General features: G+C 63.3%; 2 protein-coding genes across 4 annotated transcripts; both read right to left on the reverse strand.

Annotated features, from left to right (window-relative positions):
• Window positions 1-8,656: 8,656 nt before the first annotated feature.
• Window positions 8,657-12,495, reverse strand: DIRAS1 (DIRAS family GTPase 1). 2 transcript variants are annotated; one of them, XR_014846220.1, is made up of 3 exons: window positions 12,258-12,495; window positions 8,773-9,959; window positions 8,657-8,711 (listed from the first exon to the last, which is right to left on the reverse strand). XR_014846220.1 is itself a non-coding variant. In XM_085040372.1 (2 exons), the coding sequence occupies exon 2, from the start codon at window positions 9,935-9,937 to the stop codon at window positions 9,341-9,343; it is 597 nt and encodes a 198-aa protein (XP_084896498.1). In that variant the 5' UTR covers window positions 9,938-9,959; window positions 12,258-12,495; the 3' UTR covers window positions 8,737-9,340. The 2 variants fall into 2 exon arrangements, 1 of the variants encoding a protein (XP_084896498.1); XM_085040372.1 differs by lacking the exon at window positions 8,657-8,711 and having other exon boundaries at window positions 8,737-9,959.
• A 3,724-nt stretch (window positions 12,496-16,219) lies between these two features.
• On the reverse strand, window positions 16,220-21,614 carry SLC39A3 (solute carrier family 39 member 3). 2 transcript variants are annotated; one of them, XM_085040386.1, is made up of 3 exons: window positions 21,562-21,614; window positions 17,824-18,110; window positions 16,220-17,014 (listed from the first exon to the last, which is right to left on the reverse strand). In XM_085040386.1, the coding sequence occupies exons 2-3, from the start codon at window positions 18,028-18,030 to the stop codon at window positions 16,283-16,285; spliced, it is 939 nt and encodes a 312-aa protein (XP_084896512.1). In that variant the 5' UTR covers window positions 18,031-18,110; window positions 21,562-21,614; the 3' UTR covers window positions 16,220-16,282. The 2 variants fall into 2 exon arrangements, with proteins under 2 accessions (XP_084896512.1, XP_084896513.1); XM_085040387.1 differs by lacking the exon at window positions 21,562-21,614 and adding an exon at window positions 18,681-18,825.
• Window positions 21,615-23,230: the final 1,616 nt, after the last annotated feature.

The following is a 23,230-nucleotide window of genomic DNA, read 5'->3' on the forward strand; positions in this document are numbered from 1 at the left end:
ATCCCACACCAAACCCCAATCCCTGCTTCCCTCCACTTCCCCAGCTCCTCAGGAGGGAGCCAAATCCCACACCAAACCCCAATCCCCACTTCCCTCCACTTCCCCAGCTTCCCAGGATGGAGCCAAATCCCACAGCAAACCCCACCACAGCTCCTGCTTCCCTCCACTTCCCCAGCTCCTCAAGGACTCCCAGCTTCTCAGGATGGAGCCAAATCCCACACCAAATCCCACACCAAACCCCACCACAGCTCCTGCTTCCCTCACTTCCCCAGCTCCTCAAGGACTCCCAGCTCCCCAGGATGGAGCCAAATCCCACCCCAAACCCCAACCCCTGCTTCTCTCACTTCCCCAGCTCCTCAAGGACTCCCAGCTCCCCAGGATGGAGCCAAATCCCACAGCAAACCCCAATCCCTGCTCCTGCTTCCCTCCACCTCCCCAGCTCCTGAAGGACTCCCAGCTCCCCAGGATGGAGCCAAATTCCACACCAAACCCCAATCCCTGCTTTCCTCCACTTCCCCAGCTCCTCAGGATGGAGCCAAACCCCACCCCAAACCCCAATCCCTGCTTCCCTCCACTTCCCCAACTCCTCAAGGACTCCCAGCTCCCCGGGATGGAGCCAAATCCCACATCAAACCCCAATCCCCACTTCCCTCCACTTCCCCAGCTTCCCAGGATGGAGCCAAATCCCACACCAAATCCCACACCAAACCCCAATCCCTGCTCCTGCTTCCCTCACTTCCCCAGCTCCTCAAGGACTCCCAGCTTCCCATCCACACCTCTGGTTGGGAGTGAGGAGCAGAGACAGATTCCTCTCTCTCTCTCTCTCTCTCTCTCTCTTTGTCTGCAGCACCCACTTACCTCCTCTACACCTCGATAACACAAAACCCATGTGCTGCAGCCACCCCTCCTTTATGTAACCCACACAATTCTCCTTCCCTGCTGCCTCCCAAATCTTTCAAATGGGATCCCAGCGCTGTCCCTCGCAGCTCCTCTCCAGCCTCAACTCACACACACACAACAAACGAGTAAATTGGGGGATGTTGGACCTTCTGCCGGGCTGCCAGCCTCCTTTTCCACCCCAAAACCGGAGTGATCACCATGGATTGTGCCAGCCTCCCCGGCAGCTGGCACTGAGCCGTGTCCCTCATCGATCCCACTGTCCCTTGTCACCGCGGCCACCCAAAGGATGTCCCTCGTCAGTGCCACCACCCCGCTCTGCCCCCCAGCTCCAGCCCCAGCCGCTCATTTCCTGCACCCAAAGCCCTGGTGAACCCCAAAAAGCTCAGCACAGCTGCTCTCTGTGCCCCTAGACACCGCTTGGTACCCCATGGCACTGAGCCTTGTGACAAAATCGCCCCCAGGGCTGTCACCCCATGGGACCCTGCGAGCTGCTCACCCCAATCCTACATCCTCCAACGGGATCCAGCACACCCCAAACCCCCCAGGAGCATCCTAAGCCTCCCAGGAGCATCCTGAACCCCTCAGGAGCATCCTGAACCCCCCAGGAGCATCCTGAACCTCCCCAGGAGCATCCTGAACCCCCCAGGAGCATCCTGAACCCCCTCAGGAGCATCCTAAACCCCCCCAGGACCATCGCTAACCCCCCCCAGGACCATCCTGAACCCCTCAGGACCCCTAAATCCCCCAGGACCATCCTGAACCCCCCCAGGACCATCCTAAACTCCCCCAGGAATCCTAAACCCCCCAGGACCATCCTAAACCCCCAGGACCCATCCTAAACCCCCAGGACCATCCTAAACCCCTCAGGACCACTTAAACCCCCCAGGACCATCACTAACCCCCCAGGACCATCCTAAACCCCTCAGGACCATCCTAAACCCCTCAGGACCATCCTAAACCCCCCAGGACCCCAAACCCTCACCCCAGCCCGCCTCCCCTCACAGCTGCCCAAGGGTTCTCCTCGCCCAGCACCCCAACACCTCCTGCCCAGCTTCCCCCCAGCCCCTCACAGCCCCTCACAGCCCCTCACAGCCCAGCCCTCGCCAGCCCCCCGACCCCAGCCCCATTCCAGCCCTGCCCGGGTCTCCCCAGCCCCTCTCCGGGCCCTGAGCGCCCTCCCGCCGCCCTCCCGCCCCTCCCGGCGCGGAGCCCCTCAGCCCGGCCCAGCCCCGCCGCCCCCCCGCACGGACAGGGGCCCCGGGCAGGGCCGCGCCGCGCCGCGCCGGAGACTCCGCCAGACCGCGGTCCGAGCCAGCCGGGCGTTCCCCGCCCTGTGCCCGGCCGTGCCGCCCCGCTCCCCGCGGCTCCTCACCGGTCCGGCGGCAGCGCAGAGCGGAGCAGAGCGGAGCACCGAGCGGAGCGGAGCGGAGCGGAGCGGACACCGCCTCAGAGCCGCGCGGCGCAACGCACCCTGCTGCCCGCGGGCGGCAACGGCCCCGCCCACCCGGACTGACGGACAGCGCTGCTGACCAATGGGAGAGCGAGTCAGCCGGCGCGCGGGGGGCGGGCCGGAGGGGGGCGGGGCCTGAGCGGCAGCCAGGTTGGGTTGCGCAGGGTGAGGGGGGAGGGCGGGAGGGGGCGGGGCCGGCGGGGGAGCGGCGGGAGGCGCGGCCAATCAGAGCGCTGGAGGGTAAATGGGGCGTGGTTATGTAAATGTGGTGTTAATATTTATGAGGTGGGCGGGGCGGGGAGCCGGGAGGGGACAGGCCGGGACCCCCAGTGTGGTGTGTGACATCCCCAGTGTGGTGTCCCCTTGTCCCCCTGGTGTCCCCAGCTGCCCCGGGCTGCGCCCCCCGGAGCCCTCGGGGCAGCCTGGCCGGAGCCCCGTGAGAGATTGTGAGACCTGAGAGACCCTGAGAGACCCCAAACCCTGAGAGACCTGCGAGACCCCAAATCCTGTGAGACCTGAGAGACCCCAAACCCTGTGAGACCTGAGAGACCTGTGAGACATGTGAGACTCTGCGAGACCCCGTGAGACCCTGTGACACCCTGTGAGACCCCAAATCCTGTGAGACCTGAGAGACCCCAAACTCTGTGAGACCCCAAACCCTGTGAGACCCCAAACCCTGTGAGACCTGTGAGACCCCAAAACCCTGTGAGACCCCTTGAGACCCCAAACCCTGTGAGACCCCGTGAGACCCTGTGAGACATGTGAGACCCTGTGAGACCGCAAACCCTGTGAGACCTGTGAGAGATTGTGAGAGATTGTGAGACCTGTGAGACCCCCAAACCTTGTGACACCCTGTGACACCCTGTGACACCCTGTGAGACCCCAAACCCTGTGAGACCTGTCAGAGATTGTGAGACCTGTGAGACCCCGCGAGACCCCCAAACCCTGTGAGACCTGTGAGACCCCAAACCCTGTGAGACCTGTGAGACCCCAAACCCTGTGAGACCTGTGAGAGATTGTGAGACCTGTGAGACCCCGCGAGACCCCCAAACCCTGTGAGACCCCGTGAGACCCCAAACCCTGTGAGACCTGTGAGAGATTGTGAGAGATTGTGAGACCTGTGAGACCCCGCGAGACCCCCAAAGCCTGTGACACCCTGTGACACCCTGTGAGACCCCAAACCTTGAGAGACCTGTGAGACCCTGAGAGACCCCAAATCCTGTGAGACCCCAAACCCTCTGAGACCCCGTGAGACCCTGCAAGACCCCAAACCCCGTTACACCCCCAAACCCTGTGAGACCCCGTGAGACCCCCAAACCCTGTGAGAGAGACCCCAAACCCCGTGAGACCCCCAAGCCACGGCGGTGCCGTGCTGTCCTCCGTCCCCTCCTGCCCTGCCCAGCCCTGGGGGACACACAGGGGGGAGATGGTCCCGGGACACCCCCGGCCGAGCCGAGCCGAGCCGAGCCGAGCCGAGCCGAGCCGTGCCGAGCCGAGCCGTGCCGAGCCGTGCCGTGCCGAGCCGAGCCGAACCGAGCCGAGCCGAACCGAGCCGAACCGAGCCGCGCCGAGCCGTCGCCCCACAGCCCCGGGCAGTGAGGGGTGCAGGCTGCGGGGGGCTGAGCGACCCCACCTCCTGGAGTCACCCCAGGGACCCCCGAGGGCTGCCTGTCCCCGCAGGGTCCCCCCGGGACTCCAGGTCCCTCTGTGACCCCACCAGAGGATTTGGGACACCCCAAAGCCCCCCAAAGCACCCCCGGGCAGAGCCTTTCCCAGCCTCGCGGGTCGGGGGTCTCAGCCTCGCTCTGCCCCCACCCTGGGGAGCTGCTGTCCCCGAGAGCCGAGGGGTGCCTGGTCCCGGCGGGCCGAGCGGTGTCCCCTCCGCTGTCCCCTCCGGTGCCACAGGGCGTCCCCCCGCAGGACCCATGGCTCTCCGGCCGCTGCCCAGTCCATCCCAGTCCATCCCAGTCCCTGCTGGACCACCAGTCGCGGCTGCAATCCCAGCAGGAACGGAGGAGGAGAAACGCCCAGCCGGGCTGTCCCCACCCCGGAGGGGACACGGTGACACCGCCGGGCTGTCCCCAACCCGGAGGGGACACGGTGACACCGCCGGGCAGGCAGGGCACAGCCCGCGCCGGAATCGGGCTGGAAACTCCGTAATCCTGTTAGCGGGAAACTGGCTGGTTTTCCCCTAATCCAGGCTGGTTTTCCCCTAATCCAGGCTGGTTTTCCCCTAATCCAGGCTGGTTTTCCCCTAATCCAGGCTGGTTTTCCCCTAATCCAGGCTGGTTTTTCCCCTAATCCGGTTTGCTCCCATCTGTTCCTAATCCGCTTTTCCTGCAGATGGGCAGTGGGGAAACCCCCGAGGGTGCCACGGCAGGGTTGTGCCCCCACGGGGGACACGAGGTGACAATCTGCCACCCGGCACCGCCGCCAGGCTCTGGTTTGGGTCCCAAAAAGTGGATTTTTGTGGGATTTATGGCGGCGGGATGCAGCCCGCGGGGGGAGCGGCGGGAAGGAGCTGCAGCACGACTCATCCCGCCGCTCATCCCGCTAATTATCCCGCTAATTAACGCTCGGGAGCAGCTTGTTTAAAGCCTGCACCCGGGGGAGGCTCCGGGAGCCCTGCGAGCGTCCTGCGCTGGTTTTGGGGGCTCAGGGGACAGCCTGGGGGACGTCCTGGGGACATTCTGGGGGACATCCCGGGGGACATCCCGGGAGCATCTCGAGGGACATCCCGGGGGACATCCCGAGGGACAGGGATGTCTGGTGTCCCCAGAGCCTCTCCCGCCGCAGCAGCCACAGGTCCCCATGTGGTGGGGGACAGTGGGGGGACAGAGGGGGCAGATTTGGGACTGGGAGTCCCGGGAATGGGGGAAATTGGGTTTTTTGCCCCCAAGGCGCTGTGGGGTCTCAACAGCACTGCTCTGAGTTTTGGTGTGACAGAGCTGTCACCCCAAAATGACAGAGCCCTGGGGGTCCTGAGGGGTCCCAGCGGGTGGGGAGTGGCGCCAAGTGTCCCCACGCCCACTGCCCTGCCCTGGCAGCCACAGAGGACCCGAGTGTCCCCAGGACACAGAGGGACACAGTGGTTCCCATGGCTGGTGCCAGGCAGTGTGACATCCCTGCAGAGCTGGGACTGTCCCCACGGAGCTGTGATGTCCCCACGGAGCTGTGATGTCCCCACGGAGCTGTGATGTCCCCACGGAGCTCGGAGCATCGCCGTGGATCTGTGACCATCCCGCAGAGCTGTGGCTGTCCCCAGCCAGCAGGGAACATCCCCACGGAGCCACCATGTCTGTGGCCATCCCGCAGAGCCACGACTGTCCCCAAGGACCTGCCTGGCTGCCTGCGAGGAGCCACGGACGTCCCCACGGAGCCACAGCCATCCCCACGGATCTGTGTCACCGCCACGGATCCATGCCAGCCTCACAAATCCGTGCCATCCCCAAAACTCCGTGCCATCCCCACAGAGCCAGAACCATCCCCAAAAATCCATGCCATCCCCAAAAACCCGTGCCATCCCCGCGGATCCATGACAGTCCCCACGGATCCACGCCACGCCCATGGATCTACGCCATCGCCACGGATCCGTGTCACCCCCACGGACCCACGACAATCCCCACGGGGCCGTGACCATCCCCAGGCACTCGTGCCCATCCCCGGGATCCGTGCCCACCCCCCGGTTCCGTGCCCACTCCAGGGATCCACGACAATCCCCACGGGGCCGTGCCCACCCCAGGGACCCGTGACCATCTCCGGGACCCGTGACCATCTCCGGGACCCGTGACCATCCCCGCGGGGCCGTGACCATCCTCAGGGCCCCGTGCCCACCCCAGGGCCCCGTGCCCATCCCCGCTCTCCGTGCCCACCCCCCGTTCCGTCCCCCCCCCTCCCGCCCCTCCCCCTCCCGCAGCCCACGCGCTCCGCGCCCGGGGAGCAGCGATGGTTCCCATGGCAACGGGCGTGATGACGCACGCGCCGCGCTCCCGCCCCCTCCCCACGGGCGCGCGCACGGGCTGGCGGGGAGCGGGGGGGGCGCGGGCACGCGCACGGCGCGAGTGTCGCACGGCCGGAGCAGGGGCGCGCGCGTGTGCCCGCGGCTCGTGCACGCGCCAGTCACGCGTGTCACACACACCGCACACGCGGGCACGCGCACACGTGTCGCACGTGTCACACATATGGCACACGTGTGCACGCGCATCGCACACGTACGCACGGCCCTGCACGGTCACACGCGTGTGAACACATGTTCATGCGTGTCACACGCCTCGCACGTGCGCACGGCCCTGCACACGCGTCACACGTGTCACACACGTCACACACGTCACACACCTGCACACGCGTTACACAAGTCACACACGTCACACATGTCACACATGTCACACACGTCACACGCGTCACACACATGTCACACGCGTGTCTGTGGCCATCCCACGAAGCTGTGAGTGTCCCCAAGGACCTGTCCATGGCTGTGCACACGCATCACATACACTCATCACATACATCACACTCACATCACACACACATCACACACAACTAGCACATGCTTCACACACACACCACACTCATCATACACACCACGTTCACATCACACTCACACATCACACACACCACACAGATGTCACACACACGCATCACACATCACACACAAATAGCACATGCATCACACACACACTGCAGTCACATCATACACACCACATTCACATCACACTCATCACACTCACACTCATCGCACTCACACCACACTCACTTCACACACTCACATCACACCTCACACACAAATAGCACATGCATCACACACACACCACACTCACATCACACACACCACATTCACATCACACGCTCACATCACACACTGATCACACTCATATCACACACATCACACTCACACATCACACACTCACGTCACACTCACACTCATCACACATCACACACACACATCACACTCACACATCACACACTCACGTCACACACACACTCATCGCACTCACACCACACTCACATCACACTCACACATCACACTCACATGGCACACACATCACACACTCATATCACACACGCATCACACTCACATGGCAATTACATCACACACAGACATCACACTCACATCACACACACACATCACACACATCATACATCACACATACATCACACATACGTCACACTCACACTCATCACACACTCATCATACACTCACATCACACACATCACACTCACATCACACGCTCATCACACTCACGTGGCACCACACATTTCACACACATCACACACTCATCACACACACATTACACACATCACACTCACATGGCACACTCATCACACTCACAGCACACACTCATCACACACACATCACACTCACATGACACTCACATCACACACACACATCACACACATCACACACACATCACACATCACACTCACATGACACTCACATCACACACACATCACACACTCACATCACACACTCATCACACTCACATGACACACACATCACACACACACATCACACACTCACATCACACACACATCACACACTCACATCACACACTCACATCACACTCCCAGCACACCCTCGCCCCCCCCTCCTCGCCCCTCCTCGCCCCTCCTCGCCCCTCCTCGCCCCCCCCGCGCCCCGCTCGCCCCCCGTGCCCTGTGGCCCTGCCGGGGTGGCTCCGGGGGACGCGGGAGCGTTTCTCGTCTCTTTATTGAAGGAAGACTATTTCTAGAATAAAGGCTACATCGTCACGTCACCTTATCCCCCGGGCGCTCGGGTCCTCGTGTAAAAAGCCGGGGGGCGCGGGGAGCTGGGGGGCTCAGCCGGCCCGGGGACACCCCTGGGGACACCCCTGGGGACACCCCTGGGGACACCCCTGGGGACACCCCGGCGGCGGCGGGGGGAGGAGCGGGGCCGGAGCGAGGGGACAAACCTCGAGGGGACGAGGGGCTGGTGACAGCGCGGGGACCCCGCTCCGGCCGGGGGGGAGCAAGCGGGGCTGCGCCAGAGCTGCGGGGTGTCGGGGGTCCCGGGGGCGCGGGGCCAGGCCACCCCGCGGGGGGACACCGGGGACGGGGTGGCACTGACCGCCAGCGGGGCGCCGCGGCACGGCGACATCGGGCGCGTCCTGCGTGGGGAGGGGGCGGCGGGGGTCGCGGGGATCCGGGGGGGTCCCGCCGGAGCTCGCCAGGATTGTGCTGGGTCAGGACCTCCCAAAGCGGACCCGATGCGTTGTGCTTGGGCTGGCGGCTCCGGCTGCGGCACCGGCACCGGCTGGGGGGCTCGGGGGGCACGGGGGGCACGGGGGGCACGGTGCCGGGGTGGGGAGGGGGGCTCGGGGGGGGTCATGGCACCACCATGGGGCTGGGGGTCAAACGGTGCCGGGGGGCTCGGGGGTCACGGCACCACCGTGGGGCTGGGGGACAAGAGGGACAAGCGGTGCCGGGGCGGGGCGCTCGGGGGGCTGCGGTGGCAGACGGGGCTGGGCGGGCCGTGGCACCAGGACAGGGTTGGGCTTTGGGGGGTCACGGCACCAGGGTGGGGCTGGGGGGGTCAGGGGGACCAGGATGGGACTGCCCCCGCCCCGGGTGTCTGCCCGCACGGGCAGAGCGCTATGGCGTGGGGACGGGGGCGCGGCGGGACGGGAGGGAGGGGACAGGGACGCGTGCGGCTGTCCCCGAGGGTGACACCGGCAGCCCCGCGTGGCACTGTCCTTCCCCCCGCGAGAACGGGCGGGCGCCGGGCCCGGTGCCCCCGGTTGTGCTGTGAGTGCGGGGGGTGTCGCCGTGCCCGCGGGGGTGGCCGCGCGTCCCTCGGCTCGGCCCCTCCTCACCCCCGGCCCCGGGGCCAGCGCGGGCGTCCCCGCACGGTCACAGTGATGGCGCACGGAGGACGAGGGGACGCTCCCGCTGCGATGCCACTGCCGCGTCCAGCCGTGGGGGGGAGGAGGGAGGGGATACCCGGAGGTGGGGGGCGCTGGCCAGTCCGGGGCTCTACATGATGCTGCACTTCCCCTTGATTTTGTCTGTCCTCTTCTGCTTGCTGGAGCGCTTGCCGTCGATGGTGAGGCTGACGTTCCTCCTCTTCTCCAGGTTCAGCAGCTCCTGGAAGAGCTCCTTGACGTTGTAGTTCATCTTGGCCGAGGTCTCCATGAAGGCGCACTTCCACTCCTTGGCCACGGCCTCGCCCTCCCTGCTCTCCACCTCGCGCTGCGTCTCGTCGCACTTGTTGCCCACCAGCATGATGGGGATGCTCTCCACGCTGCCCTTGATCTGCACGATCTGCTGGTAGATCGGCTTCAGCTCCTCCAGCGACTGCTTGCTGGTGACCGAGAAGACCAGGATGAAGGCATGGCCCTTGGAGATGGACAGCCGCTGCATGGCCGGGAACTGGTGGCTGCCGGTGGTGTCGGTGATCTGCAGCGTGCACACGCTCTTGTCGCAGCTGATCACCTGCCGGTACGTGTCCTCGATGGTGGGGATGTAGGTGTCGCGGAAGGTCCCCTTGACGAAGCGCAGCACCAGCGAGCTCTTGCCCACGCCGCCGGCGCCGAACACCACCACCCGGTAGTCGTTGCTCTGCTCCGGCATCTTGGCCCCGCGGTGGCCGTCGCTGCGGGGGGACAGGGAGGCGTCACCCCCCCCCGAAGGCGGCGGGTGGCCCCCCTGAGCCGGGCTCGCTGCCCTTGGGACGCCCTTGCCGGCCGGCCCGGGGTGCAGAGCCTTGGCTATTTTTACCAGCCAGCCGCCCGCTGTGGCCATATGGCCGAGCGTGGCCACCGGCACGGCAGCTGCTGCCCGGGCTACGGGGGGGCGAGCGGGGCAGGGACCCCCTGAGCCAACCCGGGAGGAGGGAGAGGCTCTGCGGGGCTCTCACCGGCCTGGCCAGGACGTGGTGGCACCCGGAGCGCCCAGCTGGGCTCTCTGGCCAGGACGTGGTGGCACCTGGAGCGCCCAGCTGGGCTCTCTGGCCAGGTCCAGAGGTGAGCCTCACGCTCAGGCCGTGCTGCCGGTGTCCTGCCGCCCCTGTCGCTCGCTGTCACCCTGTCCTACCCCGTGCCATCTCCCTGCCCTGCTCCCGCCCCAGGGACGCGCTGCAGGCAAGGAGTGTGGCACGGCGGTGGGTCACAGAGCTCCCTCCGGCCACCCTCACGTGCCAAACCTCGGTGTCCACTCACAGGGGACACCCGGACCCGGCCAAGGTCCCCAGTGTCCCCTGAGTGACATACCCCGGGGTGTGACACGAGGGGACACAAAGAGCCGCCAGGCTGGGCTCTGCTCCGTGTCCCCAGCGCAGCACAGGGGTGGCAGCACCAGCAGGGTCCCCGGAGCATGTGGGACCCTCATGGAGACTTGGGGACATTAAAGCCACCACGGGACAGGGTTTCCAAGGGTGTCCTGTCACAGGATGAGCGGGAAGGACAGGGGGGAAGGGGACCCTGGGCGCTGCTTTGGGCAGATGCTGGAGGGGTCAGAACTGTCCCCTGCCAGCTCATCCTGCCACCCCGGTTCAGGGCAGGGGGACAGCAAAGTGTCCCTGGCAGCCCTGGTGGCAGCGCTGGTGGCAGCTCTGGGCATGGCAGCTCTGGGCATGGCAGCTCCTGCATCCCTGAGCATCCCTGAGCATCCCTGAGCATCCCTGAGCACCTCCAGGGCCACCAACCCCTTCCCACAGCACCGAGGGGTCCAGACCCCCCAAACAGCCCCCAAACCCGGCACTCCCCGACCACCGGAGCCAGGTGAGGCTGGCAGCGGGAGGAGCTCAGCCCCGCGGCCTCGGGCAGCCGAGAGCTCATCCCACCGCGGGCTCCTCGGATCCCACCGCGCTGGAAGCGTCACCAGCCACGGGGGCTGCGGCTGGAGCGGGGGCCGGGCTGAGCTGGCGAGTGGCAACGTCCAGCTGGCAACGGTCGTGTCCTGTCACACCTGTCCCACCCCACCTGTCCCACCTGTCCCATCCCATCCCACCTGTGCCACCATTCCACTTGTTCCACCTGTCCCTCCCACCTGTCCGTGCCACAGCCAAAGCGCCCCCAGCCTCACAGCCTCCCAGCCCCGCCGTGGGGCTCTGGGGTGAGGGGCTGGGCTGGACAGACCCTCACAGGACCTGGGGGGACTCTTTGGGGTGACCCCACGGCCTGTGCCCAGCAGCACCCCAAACCCCACGGCTCCTGGTGCTGGACGGTCCGGAGCACGGCCCAGCCCGGCCTGACCCTGCCGGGGGGCTCTGCACCCCACCGGGACCCCCAGCACCCTCCCAGCTGGGCCCGCAGCGCTGGGGGTGACAAACGGCGGGCCTGGGGGCAGGATGGAGGGCAGGGAGGAGCAGGGTGAAGATGGACGGGCAGGGAAGGGCAGCATGGAGGGACGGAGGGGCTGGAGAAGGGGCTGGATGGGGCTCGGAGGGGCAGAGGAAGAGCAGGATGGACGAGCATCCCGCTCGGGATGGAGCTGGAGAGGCAGGGGAAGGGCAGGAGCCAGCCGAGAGGCAGCGAAGGGGCTGCACGGAGCGGCAGGATGGAGATGGAAAAGGGGCGGGAGGGACGAGCATCCCGCTCGGGATGGAGATGGAGAGGCAGAGGAAGGGCACGGAGGGCTGGCGGGGCAGGCTGGCGGTTCCCCCCGCGCCGCTCCCCGCCCTCGCCGGGAGCAGCCCCGCTCCGCGCTCCCCGCTCCCCGCTCCGCGCTCCCCGCTCCCCGCTCCGCGCTCCCCGCTCCCCGCTCCGCGCTCCCCGCTCCCCGCTCCCCGCTCCCCGCTCCGCGCTCCCCGCTCCCCGCTCCCCGCTCCGCGCTCCCCGCTCCCCGCTCCCCGCTCCCCGCTCCGCGCTCCCCGCTCCCCGCTCCGCGCTCCCCGCTCCCCGCTCCCCCGGCCCCCGCCGCGCCGGTCGCATTGCGGTGCCCGCCGCCTCACCGTGTCCTGCCCGGGATCCGCCCTTGGCTGCGGGCGGCGCGGCGGCCTCAGCGCATGGCCCGGCCCGGGGCGGCCCCGGCGCGGCGGCTCGGCTCCGCTCCGCCCGGCTCGGCTCGGCTCGGCTCGGTGCGGCGGGGCTCGGCGGGGCTCGGCGGGGCTGCGGCCGGTGCGGCGGGGCCGGCTGGGCTCGGCGGGCTCGGCTCGGCTCGGCTCGGCTCGGCTCGGCTCGGCTCGGTGCGGTGCGGTGCGGCCGCCGCAGAGCCGATCCCGCCCCGCCGCCGGCCCCGCCCGCCGCGCCCGCCCCGCCCGGGGCCACGGACCCCCGGGCCCGGCCCCGAGAGGCTCCGGGACGCGGCGGCGGGACGGGCATGGGGACAGACGGACAGGGACAGACGGACAGGGATGGAGACAGACGGACAGGGACACACGGATAGGGATGGGGACAGACGGACGGGGACAGACGGACAGGGAGGGGGACACACGGACGTGGATGGAGACACACGGACAGGGACAGACGGACGGGGACACACGGACAGGGATGGGGACAGACAGACAGGGATGCACGGACAGGGATGGGGACAGACGGACAGGGATGGGGATCCGTGGGATGGAAACACACGGACAGGGATGGGGACACACGGACAGGGATGGGGACAGACGGACAAGGATGGGGACAGACGGACAGGGATGGGGACACACGGACAGGGACACACGGACAGGGATGGGGACAGACGGACAGGGATGGGGACAGACGGACAGGGACACACGGACAGGGATGGGGATCCGTGGGATGGAAATACACGGACAGGGATGGGGACAGACGGACAGGGATGGGGACACACGGACAGGGACACACGGACAGGGATGGGGATCCATGGGATGGAAACACACGGACAGGGATGGCGACAGACAGACAGACAGACAGGAGCGGGTTGGGGACACACGGGGAAGAGCCACGAACAGGGTCACACGAATAGGGACATGCGGGGATGGGGACAGGGAGTCATGGAGAGAGATGGGGACACGTGGGGGTGAGGATGGACCGCCAGGCAGGGTGACAGGATGGGGACAGAACCCACAGGATGGGGACACACGGACAGGGACACACGGACAGGGACAGCTGGGGATGAGGACACACGGACAGGGACCCCACAGGGACACGGGCACAGGTGGGGACATGGACCCCCATGAGCAGGAACAGCCCCGGGACATGTGGATGGGGACAGAGCCTCACAGGTGATCACAGGGGACACAGGAAAGGACAGACGGATGTCACCATCCCAGCCAGGCAGCGCACGGGTGGCAGAGGGTTCCAGGAGCCCCTGTGGCAGTTGGGGTGGCCTTTGGGGACACGGAGGCCATGGTGCCACCCCAGCGCAGGACAGGGAGCCTGTGCACACACACCGGGCCTTTGTCACCAGCTGGTGTCACCCGCTCACGGCAGAGCCCCCAGAGGGGACACAGGGGGGTCCTTGTGGGGCTGTGTGACACTCAGGTGCTGCCTGAGCCCCCCAGTGCCTGAGCAGGACCGGAACAGCTCCAGGGTGACTGTCCCCAGCTCTGTGCCCCACCAGCGCTGGAGATGACCGCTGGCTCCGGGGCTCCGAAGGTCGCTGTCCCAGCCGGGGGCTGCTCCTGTCCCCAACCCCCTGCCCTCCCGAGCGGCAGCAATTCAAATCCGCAGCTCTATTCATAGCAGCCGGCAGGCACCGGGCCGCGGTGGCACCCACGCGCTGGCACCGAGGGGGGACACCGGCCCTCCCCGCGAGGTGACAAGGCCCCCGGGAGGGGTGGCAGCCTCAGCCCCCCCCCAGCCCCGCAGCCGGCCGGCTACTCCTCGTTCTAGGGAATGAATGAGTTTTTCGCCTTGCTGGATGGTTTTCCTGCGGCTCCTCCTCGTTCCATTGAGCCGCAGCTCCCCGCCGGGCCTGACGCCACGGGGCGGCTGCTCACGCAGGGCTGAATCACGGCGCTGCCGGGCGGGGGGCGCTGGGGGGGTCCCGGTTCTCCTCCCCCGAGCTCGGCAGGGCTTTTGGGGGGCTCTGGCCGGAGGGGTTTGGCTGCCATGGGGGGCTCAGCCCACGCCGGGGCTCGGCACGTGCGGCCGCCGCGTGAGCTGGACGCGGAGCAGCCATGGGGGACAGTGACAAAATAAACCGAGTGACAAAATAAACCGAGTGGCGGCGAGGGGAGAAGGGCAGGGAGTTTATTGGGAGCAGCAGGGCCTCCTCCTCCTCCTCCTCCTCCTCCAGCCCGGAGCTCGGGATGATAAACCCCCCAGGGATGGGGATGGGAGAGCTCAGCACCCCCCGGCACTTCACAGCCCCCCGGACCCCCAGCTCCAGCAGGAGGAGGGTGGCAAACAGACCTTCCAGCCCAACGAGGGACACTCAGCGCGGTGTCACCTCTCCCCCGTTGTCCCCCCCGGCACGGAGGTCACCCCCCGGGAGAGGTGAAACAGCCCCGAGGCTTTACCACGCCGAGGCAAATCACGTTCTCCTCACCCTCCTGCTTCGTGTCATCTCGAGCCCAAAATAACCTCCCTCCGCCTCCCCCCCGACGCACTCCAGGTTTTCAAAGGAAGATTAATTGACTCGGGGATGTTGCAGCAATTAAACTAACGAGCCCCGGGATCTGTCAGATGATGCTCAGCTGCCTCCATATGCTGCAGCTGGGCCACCGCGGAGGCTCGGCGCCTCCTCCCCGCTGCCGGCGCTGCGCCATCCCTGTAATTCCATCAGCGCTTCCAGCAGCCCGCCGGAAGCTGCTGCAGGAGAGGAGGCTCCGGGTGATTAAAATGCAGCCCCTGCCTGAGCCCGGCTGTGTTGCACGGCTGGAGGGGGAGAACGTTCCCAGCTCCAGCCTCTGATCCCAGCTCCTCGCCCCGGAGGGTGAATCTGACGGGCTCAGCGGCACGCCGAGCTTCCCGGGGCTCTGCGGCCGCTGAGGTTGGTTTGTGTCTCTCAGCAGCTCCTCCAGCACCTTACAACCCCCCAGGGAGGGGATTTCATTCCTCTGGAAAGCTGGGAAAGCCTTGTGGCAGCGCCTGATGGGAGCTGCTCAACCCCTCTGATTGCAGAGCGCTGAGAACACGAGTTTGCCCCAAAATCTCGGTGCTGGAAATGGTTATTGCCCGTTTCCTGCAAGCTCGTGGATCCCACCCAGGCTCTGGATAATGTGAGGATCTGCTCCTGCATCCCTGGAAATGTCCCAGGGCAGGCTGGATGGGGCTTGGAACACCCTGGGATAGTGGGAGGTGTCCATGCCCATGGCTCTGAATGGGATTTCAGGTCCCTCCCAACCCAAACCATCAAATTCTCTGATTTCCAAAACACTCTGCTGGAGGTTTTCCTTAGGGAAAGCTCAGCTGAGAAGGAACAACGCTGAGAAGGCAGCAGGGTGGAGGGGCCTGGCCTCATTTCTGCCATGAATCCCGGGAAAGCCGAGCTCCCCGAGCCGCAGGTGGGGCACTGGAAGCTGTGCCGGAGGGAGCAGAGCCCGGGAAGGCTGCAGAGCCCAGGAAGGCTGCAGAGCCCAGGAAGGCTGCAGCCCCACAGGGCTGTTATTTTTGGCAGCTCTCCCAGCCAGGTTTTGCTCCGAACTAAGCCAGCGAAAGCAGCTTAGCACAGCCCAGCAATCCCTGCTCCCACCTGCTCTGCCTCCATTGCTGTTTGCTCCTCACCTCCTCAAGCCTCCGGAGCAAAGCTCCCTGCCCGTCCTGGAGTGTGGCCGAGGGGAGGGAGGGACAGCAGGCTGGGGACAGTGCAGGAAGCCACACACACTCCAGGAGCTCTGCAAGCAGCCTTTACCCACATCCCAAACGTTCCTCGGTGTCGCTAGTCCCCCAGGCAGGGACAATCCTGGGATATTCCTCGTTCATCTCCCTCCGAGCACACGGGAAGAGATTCTCCTCCTCCTCCAGGCGATCACGGGAACACCACCGGGCGGGGCTGTTGGAAGGGGCAGCTCCTCCCGGCGCCCGGCAGAGGGAAGAGGTGAGGTTCGCTCCCTTGGCTTCCCGAGGCTCACCACGGGATGAGCACCAGCCCGGCCAGCGCGGCGTAGCCCAGCACCAGGCACAGCACCTTCAGCAGCCGCTGGCTCTTGTCCTCCAGCTCCTTGGCCAGGATCTCGAAGAAGGTGACGAAGAGGAAGGTGCCGCCGGCGATGCCCTGCAGCAGCAGGGAGGCGATGCTGCCGGCGGCACTCCGGCTGCTCTCGATGCCCATGCCCACGCCGATGCCCAGCGGGATCATCAGGCACACCGCCGCCGCCAGCTTGGCCGCGTCCCGCAGCGCCAGCGACGCCTTGGCCATGCTGACGCCCAGCGCCACGGCCACCAGCGTCTCGTGCACGGCCACCCCCAGGAACAGGCTGACCACCCTGCCGCCGTCCTCCTGCAGGCCCAGCGCCAGGCCCTCGAAGATGGAGTGGGTGCAGAGGGCGAACACCAAGCCCAGCAGGCGGCGCGGGCCGCAGCGGGACAGCTCGGGCAGGTGGAGGTGGGAGTGAGCTCCGTGCTCTCCGTACGGCGCCCTGCCGCGCGCCGAGGCGATGAAGGGGCTCTCGTACTCCGAGTCGCTGCCCGCGTCCGAGCCGGCGTTGAAGGTCTCCAGGTCGATGAAGGAGGGTTTTTCCTTCTGCAAGGTCAGGAAGAGCTGGTCCACGAAGACGGTGAGGAAGAAGCCGACCATCATGATGGTCTCGGCCACCGGGTAGTCCGTGGTCACGTTGCTCTGCCGGAGGACCTCGTCGAGCTGGAAGGGAGCAAAAGGTGTGCAGTGAATCCATCCTGTGATGGAATTCAGTGAATCCTCTCTGGAGGGAAAGGTTCCCACGTGGATATGGAATCGATCTGAGATGTTCCACACCCTTGGAATGGGACAGGGAGTCTCTCTGCCTTCCTGTTCCACACACTGGGAGTTTTGATCCTCACAGCCTCCTCTGCATCCCAAAAATCTCCACTCATCCCATGGAGTGGAGAGTCCCCCTCAAGATCTTGAGGTGCTGGACACAGCCCAGATGCTTGAGGGTCTCCAAATGCCACTCCAGCAGGACACAGACCCCTCACCCCCATTCCCTGCAGGCTCAGGTGGGACTATTCCCAACCCAGCAATGAATTCCCAAACCAGGACTGAATTCCCATCCCAGCAATGAATTCCCAACCCAGCCATGAATTCCAACCCAGCCATGAATTCCAACCCAGCAATGAATTCCCATCCCAGCTATGAATTCCCAACCCAGCAATGAATTCCCAACCCAGGACTGAATTCCCAACCCAGCAATGAATTCCCAACCCAGCAATGAATTCCCATCCCAGCAATGAATTCCCAACCCAGCAATGAATTCGCAACCTAGCAATGAATTCCCAACCCACCAATGAATTCCCAACCCACCAATGAATTCCCAACCCAGGACTCAATTCCCAACCCACCAATGAATTCCCAACCCACCAATGAATTCCCAACCCAGCCATGAATTCCCAACCCAGCCATGAATTCCCAACCCAGCCATGAATTCCCATCCCAGCCATGAATTCCCATCCCAGCCATGACTCAGCACCCACCTTGCCTCTCACAGCAGGCAGCAGGGCGTTGAAGCAGGTGGCCAGGAAGACGCCGCCCCCGAAGGAGTTCCAGAGCGCCAGCACCTTGCGGGAGCGCTGAGCCTTCTCGTGGTCAGCCTCGATGACCCTGACGGGGAGCAGAGCCCCAGCCAGCACCAGCACGCAGATCCCCAGCAGGCACAGCACCTTGGCCACCAGGATCCTCATCCTGGCCACGATTCTGGACGTGCTCAGAGCGGGGACATCAGCGGGTGACAGCCTGGACAGGCCTCGGGGACAGGAGCTCCCTGGGGAGGGGAATAACAGAGAGAGTTTTGCTTTGTGAGCCACAGGAAGCAGCAGGGGAAAGCTGGAGTGTGTTAAAAAGGAATTTCAAAGCTCTGGAATTGCTGTGGTCATTGCAAACCTGCCCTGGAGGTTTTCAAGGCCAGGTTGGACCCCAAAGCCCTGGAATTGCTGTGGTCATGGCAAACTTTCCCTGCAGATCTTCAAGGCCAGGTTGGACCCCAAAGCCCTGGAATTGCTGTGGTCATTGCAAACCTGGAGGTCTTCAAGGCCAGGTTGGACCCCAAGCCCTGGAATTGCTGTCATCATTGCAAACCTTCCCTGCAGATCTTCAAGGCCAGGTTGGACCCCAAGCCCTGGAATTGCTGTGGTCATTGCAAACCTGCCCTGGAGGTCTTCAAGGCCGGGTTGGACCCCAAGCCCTGGAATTGTGGTCATCGCAAACTTTCCCTGGAGGTTTTCAAGGCCAGGTTGGACCCCAAGCCCTGGAATTGCTGTGGTCATTGCAAACCTGGAGGTCTTCAAGGCCAGGTTGGACCCCAAGCCCTGGAATTGCTGTGGTCATTGCAAACCTGCCCTGGAGGTCTTCAAGGCCAGGTTGGACCCCAAGCCCTGTCCTTGGACACTTCCACTGGGAAATCCTGGCCAGAGCCTCTCCACCCTCCCAGGGAGGAATTCCCTCCCAAAATCCCAGCTCTCCCTGCCCGCTGGCAGTGGGAAGCCATTCCCTGTGTCCTTTCGATGGGTTTTTTTGTCCTTTTATTTTACTTTTATACTCTCTTTATATATATCCTTTATATATAACCTTTTACCCTTCCCCGTTCTTGTACTTTTCACTCCCTGTATCTCAACCCTACATGTTTATCACCCTAGTACCTCTTGCCCTGCTCAGAATTATTTGGGGAAAACGAAACAAACCCCACAATCCCAAAAGTATGATGTATAATTTTGAACAGAGCTTTCATTACTGAGACATGTTTTTTGTAAACTAAGTTGCAATCTTTTGGAGAGAAGCAATTTCAAAAAGGGGGCAATTAATTAATTTGTTAGACTTCTAATTAGAAATTTTTAGATAGGTGTTCTAACCTAGGCTGTCCATAAATTGTATAATGGGATATTGTCGGGGTTTGTTCATCGGTGTGCATCTGGGATCCTATAAAATCAAGGTAAAACCCCTTTCCTGTACTGTGTGTCTGAGTCTCAAAATGTTCTCCTAGCGATTTGAGGCATCACTGTCACCCCAGGCCCTGTGACAAGTGCCTCTCCAAGGGACACGGAAAGGAATTCAGACCCCATCAGGTGACAGTGACGCACTGCAGGTCTGGATAAGATCAAAATTTGGGAGCAGGCACTGCTGCCAGGGCGGAGGGAAAGGACAAAGCCTGCTTTGTCACAAGTGTCACCGCTGGAACACACCTGCTAACAGCCAGAAACCTTTCCCTGGTTTTTGTCCCTTTTTTTCCCGTTTTGAACCCAAACCAGACACATCCAGAGTCCTGAGTGGGGCTGGGAGCAGCTCAGAGGGACAGGAAATCCCGAGAGACCTCGTGGGTCTCCTCAGCTGATCATCTAGGAGTGTCACTGACACCTGGGCTGTGTCACCTGTGTCACCTGTGTCACCTGTGTCACCAACACCTGGGCTGTGTCACCTATGTCACTGACACCTGGGCTGTGTCACCAACACCTGGGCTGTGTCAGACAGCTGGGCTGTGTCACCTGTGTCACCGACACCTGGGCTGTGTCACTCACTGACACCTGGGCTGTGTCACCTGTGTCACCTACACCTGGGCTGTGTCACTGACACCTGGGCTGTGTCATTGACACCTGGGCTGTGTCACCTGTGTCACTGACACCTGGGCTGTGTCCCCAACACCTGGGCTGTGTCCCCAACACCTGGGCTGTGTCCCCAACAGCTGGGCTGTGTCCCCAGCCCAAAATCTGCTACAACGAAGGATTAGCTGAGGTGCTGCTTGGATTATTATTAATAACATTCATCACTAGTGCCTCTTAATGAAGCATCCAAACGATGGAAAACATTATATAAAGCAGGCAGGGCACAAAGTTCCTGACCCCTGAGCCTCTAAATCCCAATTTCCCGTTAAAAACAGACACTTCCAACCCCTGAACCCACTCGAGGCTGTCCTGGGTGCTTTCAAAAGGGGGTGGTGGGGAGGAGCTCCTGCCAGCACCCCGAAAGGGAGCAGAGATAGGGTGGGAGGTGAGCCAGGGGAGCCTCACGGGGGTTTTGGGGTCCAGGTGGGGAGGGGATCAGGGGATCAGCTCCATCCCCTCACAGGGGTCCAGGTGGGGAGGGGATCAGGGGATCAGCTCCAGCCCCTCACGGGGGTTTTGGGGTCCAGGTGGGGAGGGGATCAGCTCCAGCCCCTCACAGGGGTCCGGGTGGGGAGGGGATCAGGGGATCAGCTCCAGCCCCTCACAGGGATCAGGGGATCCAGGTGGGGAGGGGGATCAGCTCCAGTCCCTCATGGGGGTCTGGGGGTCCGGGTGAGGAGGGGATCAGCTCCAGTCCCTCATGGGGGTCAGGGGTCCAGGTGGGGAGGGGATCAGCTCCAGCCCCTCACAGGGGGTCAGGTGGGGAGGGGATCAGGGGATCAGCTCCAGCCCCTCACGGGTGTTGGGGGTCCGGGTGGGGAGGGGATCAGCTCCAGCCCCTCACAGGGGTCAGGGGTCCACCCTGAGCCCCTCAAAGTGGGGAGGGGGCTCAGCTCCAGCCCCTCACAGGGATCAGGGTGGGGAGGGGGCTCAGCTCCAGCCCCTCATGGGGGTCAGGGGTCCACCCTGAGCCCCTCAAAGTGGGGAGGGGATCAGCTCCAGCCCCTCACGGGGGTCCAGGCTGAGCCCCTCGAAGTGGGGAGGATCCCAGCTCCAGCCCCTCACAGGCACAGGGGACCCAGGCTGAGCCCCCCTCATGGAAGGGAGGGGGCCTAACCCGAGCCCCTCATGGCGGGGAGGGGTCTCAGGCCCCTCACAAGAGTTGGGGATCCCCCCTGAGCCCCTCACACCCAGAAGCCTCATCCTCAACCCCTCAGGCCGAGGTTGGGGTCTCCCCCAGAGCCCCTCATGGCGGGGAGGGGTCTCAGGCCCCTCACAAGAGGCTGGGGTCCCCCCTGAGCCCCTCACCCCAAGACAGGCCTCATCCCCAACCCCTCAGGCCGAGTTTGGGGTCCCCCCTGAGCCCCTCACACCCAGAGAAGCCTCAGTTTTAACCTCTCAGGCCGAGTTTGGGGTCCCCCCCGAGCCCCTCACCTCATCCCCAACCCCTCAGGCCGAGCTTGGTTTCCCCCAGCCCCTCACACAGGCCCAGCCCCGCTCTCCCACCCCTGTCCCCCGGCTCCCCCAGCCCCATTGTCCCCCCGTGTCCCCTGCCGGCCCCGCTGTCCCCCCGTGTCCCCTGCCGCCCCCCGTTGCCCCGGTAACGCCTCCCTCACTCACGGCCAGCCCCGCTCGCCGCCCGGCCCGGCCCGGCCAGCGCCCGCCCACGGAGCCCTCCCATTGGCTGAAGCCAGGACGCTGCGGTTTCTCATTGGCTAGCGGCGCTGTCAATCAAGCCTCCCCGCCCAGTGAGGTGAGGAGGGGATTGAGTTCCGCGGGCAACGCGTGCGGATCGGTGAGTTCCGGGGAGCGCTGGGGCCGGGGCGGAGCGGGGAACGGGAAAAACGGGAAAAACGGGAAAAAAAGGGTTTGGAACGGGAAAAAACGGGAAAACCCGGGTTTGGAACGGGAAAAACGGGAAAAACGGGAAAAAACCCGGGAAAAACGGGGAAAAATGGGAAAAAATGGGGGAAAAATGGTTTGGAACGGGAAAAAACGGGAAAACCCGGGTTTGGAACGGGAAAAACGGGCTTGGAATGGGAAAAACGGGAAAAACGGGATCTGGAACGGGAAGAAATGGGTTTGGAATGAGGAAAACGGGAAAAAACAGGATTGGAACGGGAAAGACGGGTTTGGAATGGGGAAAAACGGGAAAAAATGGGTATGGAACCGGAAAAACTGGGAAAAAACTGGTTTGGAACATGGAAAAAACGGGTCTGGAACGGGAAAAACTGGGTCTGGAACGGGAAAAATGGGAAAAACGGGAAAAAATGGGTTTGGAATGGGAAAAACTGGTTTGGAATGGGAAAAATGGGGAAATATGGGAAAAATGGGGAAAACCGAGTTTGGAACGGGAAAAATGGGTCTGGAAGGGAAAAAACGGGTTTGGAATGGGGAAAAACGGATTTGGAACGGGAAAAACAGGGGAAAATGGGTTTGGAATAAGAAAAATGGGTCTGGAATAGGAAAAACGGGAAAAAACGGGTTTGGAATGGGAAGAAATGGGTTTGGAACGGGAAAAACGGGAAATAAGGGGAAAAAAGGGGTCTGGAACGGGAAAAAACGGGTTTGAATGGGAAAAATTAGTCTGTAATGGGAAAAAATGGATCTGGAATTGGAAAAAATGGGTCAGGAACTGGAAAAAACGGGTTGGGAACGGGAAAAACAGGAGAAAACGGGTTTGGAAGGAGAAAAAAAGGGTCTGCAACAGGAAAAAATGGGAAAAATGGGGAAAACGGGTTGGGAACGGGAAAAATGGGTTTGGAATGGGAAAAAACGGGTCTGGAATGGGAAAAACCGGGGAAAATGGGTTTGGAAGGGGAAAAATGGGCCTGGAATGGGAAAAACGGGAAAAAACGGGTTTGGAATGGGAAAAACGAGTTTGGAATGGGAAAAATGGGAAAAAATGGAAAAAATGGGTTTGGAACGGGAAAAAATGGGTCTGGAACGGGAAAAACAGGAAAAACGGGAAAACCCGGGTTTGGAACGGGAAAACCCAGGTTTGGAACGGGAAGAAATGGGTTTGGAACGGGGAAAACAGGATTGGAACGGGAAAAATGGGTCTGGAATGGGAAAAAATGGGTTTGGAACAGGAAAAGCTGCGTTTGGAATGGGAAGAAATGGGTTTGGAATGGGAAAAACGGGTTTGGAACGGGAACTAACGGGTCTGTAATGGGAAAAACGAGTCTGGAAGGACAAAAAATGGGTCTGGAATGGGGAAAAACGGGTTTGGAAGGGGAAAAATGGGAAAAAGGGGAAAAAATGGGTTTGGAAAGGGAAAAAAGGGTTT

The sequence above is a fragment of the Lichenostomus cassidix genome, chromosome 28 (genome assembly GCF_008360975.1).
Source record: "Lichenostomus cassidix isolate B80296 chromosome 28, HeHo_3.0, whole genome shotgun sequence".
NCBI lineage: Eukaryota > Metazoa > Chordata > Aves > Passeriformes > Meliphagidae > Lichenostomus > Lichenostomus cassidix.